This window comes from Vigna unguiculata, chromosome 8, assembly GCF_004118075.2.
Source record: "Vigna unguiculata cultivar IT97K-499-35 chromosome 8, ASM411807v1, whole genome shotgun sequence".
NCBI classification, from domain to species: Eukaryota; Viridiplantae; Streptophyta; class Magnoliopsida; order Fabales; family Fabaceae; genus Vigna; species Vigna unguiculata.
The window spans coordinates 5,492,045-5,501,973 of record NC_040286.1 but is presented as its reverse complement, the minus strand read 5'-3'; the positions used below and the strand labels follow the sequence as shown (position 1 = coordinate 5,501,973).

At 29.3% G+C, this 9,929-nt stretch overlaps 1 protein-coding gene across 1 annotated transcript; it reads left to right on the top strand.

The window, feature by feature from the left end:
• Nucleotides 1–244: 244 nt before the first annotated feature.
• LOC114193040 (probable folate-biopterin transporter 2) lies at nt 245–3,807 on the top strand. Its single transcript, XM_028082733.1, has 5 exons — nt 245–972; nt 2,110–2,369; nt 2,458–2,553; nt 2,622–2,792; nt 3,124–3,807. The coding sequence occupies exons 1-5, from the start codon at nt 591–593 to the stop codon at nt 3,724–3,726; spliced, it is 1,512 nt and encodes a 503-aa protein (XP_027938534.1). The 5' UTR covers nt 245–590; the 3' UTR covers nt 3,727–3,807.
• The last annotated feature ends 6,122 nt before the right edge of the window (nt 3,808–9,929 follow it).

Sequence of the window (9,929 nt, the reverse complement as noted above, 5' to 3'; positions counted from 1 at the left end):
CTGTTTGTTTTTACCTTAAACAATAACACCTTCAGAAAATCAACTGTGAAGGGTGGGGAAAATGTTAAATCTGAACGAAGCTTCTTGGTTTTGCGTGGTTGCTAAAAACTTAGTAAAAGGAACAAGGAAAGAGAAACATTAATAGAGGGAAAATGAAGAAAAAAAAAATGTAAATTTGACGTTTTCTCTTTTGATTTGTCGGATAGGGGAGTAATCAATATACCCATTTGTTATCTTAAAAGGTTAATGTTGACTTGTCTTTTAGTCTCTTTCAAGATTTCACCTACAGACACACTCAGAACCACAAGGCAAGAACCAAGTGGTGTGAACTTCCTATCCTACGCGTCGTACTCATGGTCGTTTCATTTCCCTTGATTTTATTCTTCTCTTTGTTTCCCTTTTCAACTGTGTACTGATCCAGCAAGCTAATTTGCTTTCCAAAGTCCCTTAATCATTCGTCTGGAAACTGAAATCAGAGAGAAACGTTGATCTCAGAGTTGACAGTGTTAGATTGGAATGATGTGTGGTTGAAAGAAGAAATCTTGGAGGAATTTGTTTGAAGGTGGTTTAATCTTTGGTGTGAAGGGTGCATGAAAGGTGAGATAATGCAGGAGGAGGGGAATCAGGAAGAGGCATATGGTGAATCTGTGGAGGAATATAAACCCAAAAGGGGGGTTCGGGAGTGTTTGTGCATCCCCATCCAATGGTTTAGCATGCTTTGTAGGGAAATGCATTGGAGCTTTGTGTTTGGGGTGGTGGTTATTTATGGAATAAGCCAGGGAATTGGTGTAGCTCTTGCTGAAGTTGGCACTAAGTATTACATGAAAGATGTTCAGAAGGTGCAGCCATCTGAGGCACAGGTTTATAAAGGAATCACATCCATTCCTTGGATTGTGAAACCTATTTGGGGTCTTCTCACTGATGTTCTCCCATTTTTTGGGTATCGCAGAAGACCTTATTTCATTTTTGCTGGTATGTAAGGCATTATGCACTTCTCTGATCTTCCCAATTTCAGAAAGGTTTCATTTATTCCAAATAATTATTGTTTTAGGTTGGAATTTTAGTAATTTTAGTATTTTTTTAAATATTTTGCAGCTTTGCTTTCTCTGTACCCTTTACTTCTGAATGTTTTTCCTAGATCTGTATCAGTTTGATAGAACTTAAATGATTGATAATCTGTCAATGCTGTTGCTTTTAAGCTCAATTATACAGAGTGAAAGCCCAACAGTGATAAATGTCTCTAATTGGATAGGAATATGGTCAAAATGTTCCTTATATAATAGTTTGGACAACCTTCCTCTATACTAACCTTTTAAGGTTGAGTTAAATTTAGCCCCATTTTCATTACACTCTATTAGGGGCTGGAAAAGTGATTCTGTGATATCAGAATAGATTTTGATGACTTTCCAAAGTACAGGGGGATAAGGACTACCATGGTCTTGGAGTGTGTCCAGCAATATAGAATAGATTTGATACTAAACCTAAATTAGACTTAGGTTTGGTCTTCTTCAGTTTTACAAGAATTGCATTGCTCAGCCTCTAGTTTAAATAAGACTAAACACATCTATTAAAGTGCAGGGTTGCCTAAACAAACTGCGATTGGTCTTTCGAGAAAGGATTATAAGAGAGATACAATACCAATAAAACATGAGCAATCCATATATTAAGAATTGATAATGCCTCCAATCCAAATTTTAAGACAATGGGTCTAAGAGTCTTATATGATGTTCAACTTTCTTATTTTTATTTAATGTGAAACTTAGACTCATATTTGGATTCCCAACTTCCCAACACTAAGTAACTGTTTCTTGACATATACGCTTAACAGGATATTGAGCTTGGAAATGATGTAAAATTAGGAACATCAATTTTTTACTTTTACTTTATGACAATGTGTATTAAGCATGAGTGTAATTAGCTTTTCTTCAAACAACCTTTGAAGGGTTACAACTAACAACCAGGATTGTTTGCATTTAATGAGTTTCTGATTGAGGATTAACTTTGTACTTTATCACATATCAATGATGCAGAGTAAGTATTGAAGAAGAGCTTCAGAAATTTCTTCACTGACATAGTAGCCTAAATTTTTTTCCTCTTTGATGGTTTCAGGTATCATAGGAGTAGTTTCCATGCTTTTGTTATCTTTGCATGAAAACCTGCATCTTGTGTTGGCCCTTCTGTCACTAACAGCTGGAAGTGCTGGGGTGGCAATAGCAGATGTAACCATTGATGCTTGTGTGGCACAGAACAGTATCTCTCACCCTTCACTTGCAGCTGATATGCAAAGTTTATGTGCCGCCAGTTCTTCCGTTGGATCACTATTTGGTTACTTCATCAGTGGTATCTTTGTTCACCTTATAGGCCCAATGGTTAGCCTCAGAAAAACCCTTCACCCGTTAAACATGCAAAACATTCCTTGTCTGTTACATTGTACTAAGAGAACATTTTTCATCATAGGGGGTGTTTGGTTTGATGACCATCCCAGCTGGACTAGTAGTTTCTGTTGGTTTTCTGCTTTCTGAGCCTCGCATGCACCACACATCATATAGACAGGTATAACTAGTTCATGTTATTCCATGATCCTAATGCAAGCATAAACTGAGTTTCCATGTCGTGTCTAGGTGAAACAAAATTTTGTTGATGCTTCCAAGTCCATGTGGACTACATTGAAGAGTGAAGATGTATGGAGGCCTTGTTTATACATGTATTTATCCATAACATTGAGTTTGGATGTTCGTGAAGGAATGTTTTATTGGTATACAGAATCAAAGGGTGGACCATCTTTCTCACAGGTAGTTCGTTTGATACATTCATCAATGTTGTGGTTGGATAAAAAATAGTATTCAGTATGTTTTGGTTCCTTAACTTTCGGTGAACATTGAAATTAGTTCATCTTTAAAACTTTAGACCAATTTAGTCTCTCATCTCTAGAAATACGTGGATTTACTCCTTTTAACCAAGTGCGTTTATTTCTAACGGGACTAAATTGGACGAAAGTTTCGAAGAGAGACTAATTTCAATTTTCACTTAAAGTTAAGGGATAAAAACATATTTAACTCTATTTTTTATAATTAAACTTTTTGAAGAAACTAAATGTGATGAACTAATATTAATGTGACACAGGAGAGTGTTGGTTTCATATTTTCAATCAGTTCAGTGGGGGCCCTTTTAGGTGCAATCCTATATCAGTATGCTCTGAAGGAATATGCATTCAGGAGCTTGCTGTTCTGGACTCAGTTGATATATGGTTTGTCAGGGATGCTTGATCTGGTTCTGGTGTTGAGATGGAACCTGAAGTTTGGCATAGCAGATTATGTGTTTGTTGTGATTGTTGAAAGCATAGCACAAATGACGAACAGGTTAAAGTGGATGCCTATGCTTGTGCTAAGTTCAAAGCTGTGTCCCTCAGGCATTGAAGGCACATTTTTTGCTCTGTTGATGTCAATTGATAACGTTGGACTTCTGTCTGCATCATGGGGTGGTGGCTTTGTTCTGCACATTCTAAGGATCACAAGAACAAGGTTTGATAATATTTGGTTGGCAATTTTGATCAGGAACATCTTAAGGATCACTCCACTTTGGCTGCTGTTTTTGGTTCCTAGAGCTGACCCCACCTCTTCCATTCTCCCAACAACTGAAACCATGGATTCCAAGGTGGCCATTGAGACCTCTGACACCACAAATGTTGAATTGGTGTCCCTTGTACACAGTGTTGATGCTAAATAGTTGAACCAAAGTTAGAGACATTCTTTTGCATTCTCAATTCCAAACACACCAAATTACCAAACTAGTGTAGCATTAAAATTACAATTTGTTTGCGTTTAATGAGAAAAATAAAAAATAAATGAAAATCTATGATTATGAGAAAACATAATGGTTAGAATGTATTATCACTTGGAAATATCACATTAGGGATAAATATGTTAGATGAACTATATATATCCTAAACCATGAATCAATTTGTTTAGTTGTTATTTCAAGCTTTAATTACTCTTTTTGGCTTATATTTTTTTAGTCTCAATTTGATTTTTAATTTTTGAAAAATGATATAATTTGATAGTTTTCGTCAAATTTTTTCAAACAAATCAAGGATAAAGAATTTTTTATCAAAATTGAAATTGTTAATAAAAATAGTTTGTTTTATTAGTATAATTAACATAATCTTATATAAAAAATCAAATTGCATGTAGAAATTAACAGAAGTTGTTTCAAGAAATTTAACAAAAATGATTAAACTATATCAGTTTTGCAAAAGTCGAGATCAAATTAAGACGACAAAAAAAATTAGATGACTAATTTACCATTTTTTGACGAAAATATAGATAAAAAAGAGTAATTAAATCTTATTTCAATTATAAATTAAATAATAACACGAATGTTTTTCCTTTTGAATAAACTTGGGAGTTGGATTTTGTTTCATCGGCAATGCGCGGTATATATGCAATGTACTTATCATTTTTACCCACTTTTTTTCAATCTTTAAATCTATAAATTTAGTAATCTTTAGAACTTTTTATTATAGTTTAATTTATTTTAAGATCTTAAAATTTAAATAAATAATTTTTAAACCTTTAAATTGGATAAAAACAATAGTTGTTACCATTTTAAAACATAATAGGCTTAATTACATTTTTAGTTTTAGATAGATTTGATAACTTTCAATTGATTCTTTATTCAATTTGTGATATATTGAATCGTTCAAATATTAAAACATTTCAATTAAGTGTTTGCAATTAGATTTTACCATTAATTATATGACTAGCAGTTACCTTATATTGTCATTCTGCTTATATATAATCACATTCCTAAAATATTTATTGCATTTAAAGAAAATAATTTTTAAAACAAATTAAAATTATAAAATATAAAATTAGATGATAATGAAATTATTAAATTATTAAATATAAATAAAAAATATAATTTCCTAATTTTAATTTCATATTTTTTTAATTATCTAATTTTATAATTTATATTTTATGTTCTATAATTTTGTAATTTTATAATGTCATAATTTCATAATTTAAAAATTTCTAATTTTTTAATCTAATAATTTCATAATTTTATAATTTTTTTAACTTTACAATTTCATAATTATATACTTATGTAATTATATATTTTTATAATTTTATATTTTATAAATTTATTATAGTTTAATTACAGAATATAAAAATATTAATGATATAATTACATAACTAAAAAATTATGAAATTATGAAATTAAAATTATATTTTTTATTTTATATTTAATAATTTTATCATTACTTAATTATCTAATTTTATATTTTATATATTTTTATTTTTTAATTTTCTTTAAAAATAATTTTCATTAAATAAAAGTTCTAGATTTTTGAAGACCGGACCACAATTATTTAATAAATATTAAATTAAAAAATTTTAAATTTATTAGAGACTCAACATAATTAAGTCAAAAAATGACTATAGATGTATAAGACATGTGACAAATTTCGAAGAGTATCACTTTTTACTAATTTTTTTTAATGTTAGGTATAAAAAATAGATATTTTTAAATTAAGGTTGATATTTTCTTAATTTAAAATATTCAACACATGTGATTAACCCAAACAACAGAAGAAATATAAATGTAATTGAAAATTGAATTTCGTAATGATGAGTTGTTACAGAAGGTTGATTCCATTTTAACAATTTTTAAGTTTTGCACCTTACGTCTACAAGCACTGTTAGAGAAAACTAATAACGTAATGGTGGGCTATTGGGCTTACTGTGAATTTGTGTGATCGGTCCTAAAACATTTACTCTAGGCTTTTACTTTCGACACCTTCATATTTTTACTCTTTGCCCCTATATTGTTTTTTCAAAATGTCCATATTGTTTTTTTTTTTCATAAATGAAAATCTTTGTTGATGCTCTTCATTGGTGCCTTACTTGTGATCCCTTGTTTTAGACATTGGATTTAACAAAAAAGAGTATTGTTGGAGGTGAAAGCGTTACAGAGGTTAACTAGTTTCTTTAGGTAAATTTTTCAATTTTTTTCAAAGGATTTGAGCAATAGTGAAAGTTACACCTGCTTACGACGAGTTATTTAATTCAGAAGTTTTCCAAATTAAAAAATATAAAATAATAATGTCATATTTAACGTGGTTATAAAGTAAACAATTTAGAAGACTAATTGTAGTATTTTAGATCGTACAGCTCGTAGTTTTGATGGATTAAGTTTTGAATTGCGGTTATTCCAGTTAGAAGAATTTTAGAATATGTAATGTTAATGGACGAAAATATTTAAACAATGAGATAAAAAATAATTAGTTACTATAATAATTAATTACATTTATTTTTTTATATTGGTTATTATTTAAGGATTTTTTTTTAGTAGTATAATTTTAATTTTAATTTTGGGATTGTGAAATTTATAAAAAAGAAAAATGTAAAATATTATGAAAAACAATACAAAAGAATAAATGGTTGAATTGTGTATAGAAAGTTTTTATAATGACATATAATATATGTAAAATAAAACTTTGCTTGATACACTTAATGTATTAAATACTGTATATTTCGATTTTCTTACCTTTGTGTACTTTCATTATGATATTATTAAAATGGAGAAACTTTTAAAATAAATTAAAACTTTGACAAAGTTGTGTCAAGTTAGCACAACTTTACAAAGAAGAAGTCATATCATGCCAGAGCGATTTTATTTTATTGGAAAGATTTCAGAATTAACACAAAAACATACAAAAGCAAAATTCAGATGAAATTTTTCCTAAATAAATAATATGTAAAATAATAAAATGCATAAAATAGATAAGGGAGGAACTAGTAAACACTAAAACCTGTTAACATGAACCTTAATATGGAGAAAAACTCACGGAACCTAGTCCAGTAAAATTTTCTACTAATAAAAATTAGGTTTAATTACTCTTTTAGACTCTATTTTTGTCCAAAAATGTTAAATTGGTCTTTCAATAATTCTTTTAAGTTTCAATTTGGTCCTGATTTTTAAAAAAGTGATTCAATTTTGTCATTTCCGTTAAATTTCTTCAAACGAATCAATGATTTTTTATCAAAATTGGTAACATGAATATGCTAATTATATCAATAAAGTAAATCATTTTTATTAACCACTTCAATTTTGATGAAAATTTCTTAATTCATTTTAAGAAATTTAACGGAAATGATCAAATTGCATTAATTTTTAAAAAAATAGAGACCAAATTGAAACTAAATAAACTGGAGGTCAAATTTGACATTTTCGGACAAAAACAAGGATCAAAAGACTAATTAAACCTAAAAATTAATGAGTATACCACAAATTTTTTTAGAGATTCCAAGGATCAATAGAGCATTATTCTTTTATCAACAAGGTGATAAGAAATATAGAGAGAACCCCAATTGCAACTTTTGTTTCTTTGTATCTCATCCCTATCTCTCATAACTCATAACAAATCAAATGTAAAAGTTGCATATTTAAATTATATAATAAATTGAAAGTCCATAAAAAATATCTCCCTTTAATTTTTCTTAATTAAATCAATATGAGCTCAATAAATTGGTAACTCATCTAACATATTTCAACTGAGATGAAGTCTTACTAAAATCAAGATGATTTTCATGAAAAAATTGAAATCGTCACATGTCTTCTGTGTTTTACAAAATATACGAAAATCGTATGATGTTTGCATATATTATTTTTTCTTTTTTTCAAGGTTTAATTAATCGTAAGGTACCCAGTTTGGTACTAGTGTGTCAAATTGGTACCCGCTTTTAAAAAAGTGTCAATTGCATCCCAACTTTTGAAAATTGCTTCAATTAGGTACCTTTCAGACAGAGTTGACTAACGTCGTTAGTCAACGTGCCACGTGTCAATCTGTGATTTTTCTGATTTTTTTTAAAATTTTAATATTTTTTTAAAATTTTTAATTTTTTTTAAAAATTTTAAAAAAATAAAATAAAAATGCCACGTGTCAAGTCCCTGTGTGACACGTGGCATTGTCAGTGCCACGTGACATTGTAATGCCACGTGTCAGTGTCACTATCAGATGCCATTGTGATGATTTCGATTTAGTCCCCATTTATGTTTTTTCGTTTCAATTTAGTACCTACTTATGTGTATTTGATTCAATTTTGACATAATAATTTTTAATAATTAAAATATTTTTTAATAAATTTAAAAGTAATTAAGTATAAAAGTTTTAAAAAAATTAAGTATTTAATATTTATATTAAAATTTAGTGGTAAAAGTCATTTTATTAAGTCATTTTTAATAAAAAAAATAGCATAACATTCATACAAATAATAAATTTGGTCTGAAATTGAGAGAAACATTATAAATATTAGTACTTAATTTTTTAAAAATATTTATACTTAATTATTTTTAATCTTATAAAAAATGGATTACAAAAATATTTTAATTATTAAAAAAAAAATTGGGACAAAATTGAATCAGATACACATACTTAGGAACTAAATTGAAACAAAAAGACATATGTGAGGACTAAATCGAAATCAACACAATGACATCTAATAGTGACACTGACACGTGGCATTACAATGCCACGTGGCACTGACAATGCCACGTGTCACACACAGAGACTTGACACGTGGCATTTTTATTATTTTTTTTTAAAATTTAAAAAAAAAATTAAAAATTAAAAAAAAATTAAAACTTTTTTTTAAAAAAATCAAAAAAACCACAGATTGACACGTGGCACGTTGACTAACGGCGTTAGTCAACTCTGTCTGAAAGGTACCTAATTGAAGCAATTTTCAAAAGTTGGGATGCAATTGATACTTTTTTAAAAGCGGGTACCAATTTGACACACTAGTACCAAACTGGGTACCTTACGATTAATTAAACCTTTTTTCAATAAACAGACAAAAGCAACGTGTAATACAGGTTAGATAGAGTTTGGAGGTTTCCTTAGGAGACTCGCTGAATACTGAAAACACAAGTGCACTTAATGTATGTTACTTTTGGGTTTGGAGGTTATGATACCAACCAATTGCATTTTGGAGAGAGTTTTTATAATATTTGTACTACTTTTTTCGTAATTATAATGTCCCCAAATTTTCATAACAAAAAGTAAAAGAATTAAGTTGATTATTTAAATTTTATACAGATTTATTTGGGTGGGTTCATCAAGTTAAATTAATTAATAAAAAATAACAATGACTGAATTTAAAATAAAAAAGAGATCAAATTTGGCAAGAACACAATTAAAATTTTCAGAGAACAGCTAGAACAAAATTGGAAACTTCTAGAAAAAAGAAAAAAAAAATTGAAACTTCAAAACAAAAAGAATAAATCGAAAACTTGAAACTCCCAAAAAAAAAGAACAAAATTGAAACATGAAACTCTCAAAATAAACATACAACAAAACAGACAACAAAAAAAGAAATAGAGGTAAATGTTGTTCTCTTCAATACCAAGTTTACATCTTCCTTCAAAACAACACGCATATCTATGAACACTAAAGTTGATTCTCACTAAAGTTGAGAATTGTCAAACCCGGCCCAATTCCTTGGCCCACGCCTTTCCTAAGTAAGCCACGTGCTTGAATAAAGAATTCAAGCTGTTGTCTAGCCACCACAACACACTAACATCATCCAGGGGCTTCGCGAGAGAGAAAAAGACAACCTCGTCTTAGGGTTAAGAACTTGGAGCGCTTCCACCGTCACACTCTTCCCACTTTTCCACTGTCACACCGACAACTAAGTGCTTGTCATTCACACCTCTCTATTTTCTCACACGCATATAACATACACACACAGTATGATATGAATGAAACTACAATTATTATTATTAACCTTGAAACCGTTTTATGGGTACTCTTATATATATAGGAGTACACCATTTGTTCTGATACAAAACAGTTACAACTGAAACAGAGTGTTTATAGACTAGGGTTGGAATTAATTTCAACATCCTCCCTTAATTCCAACGATGTAAAC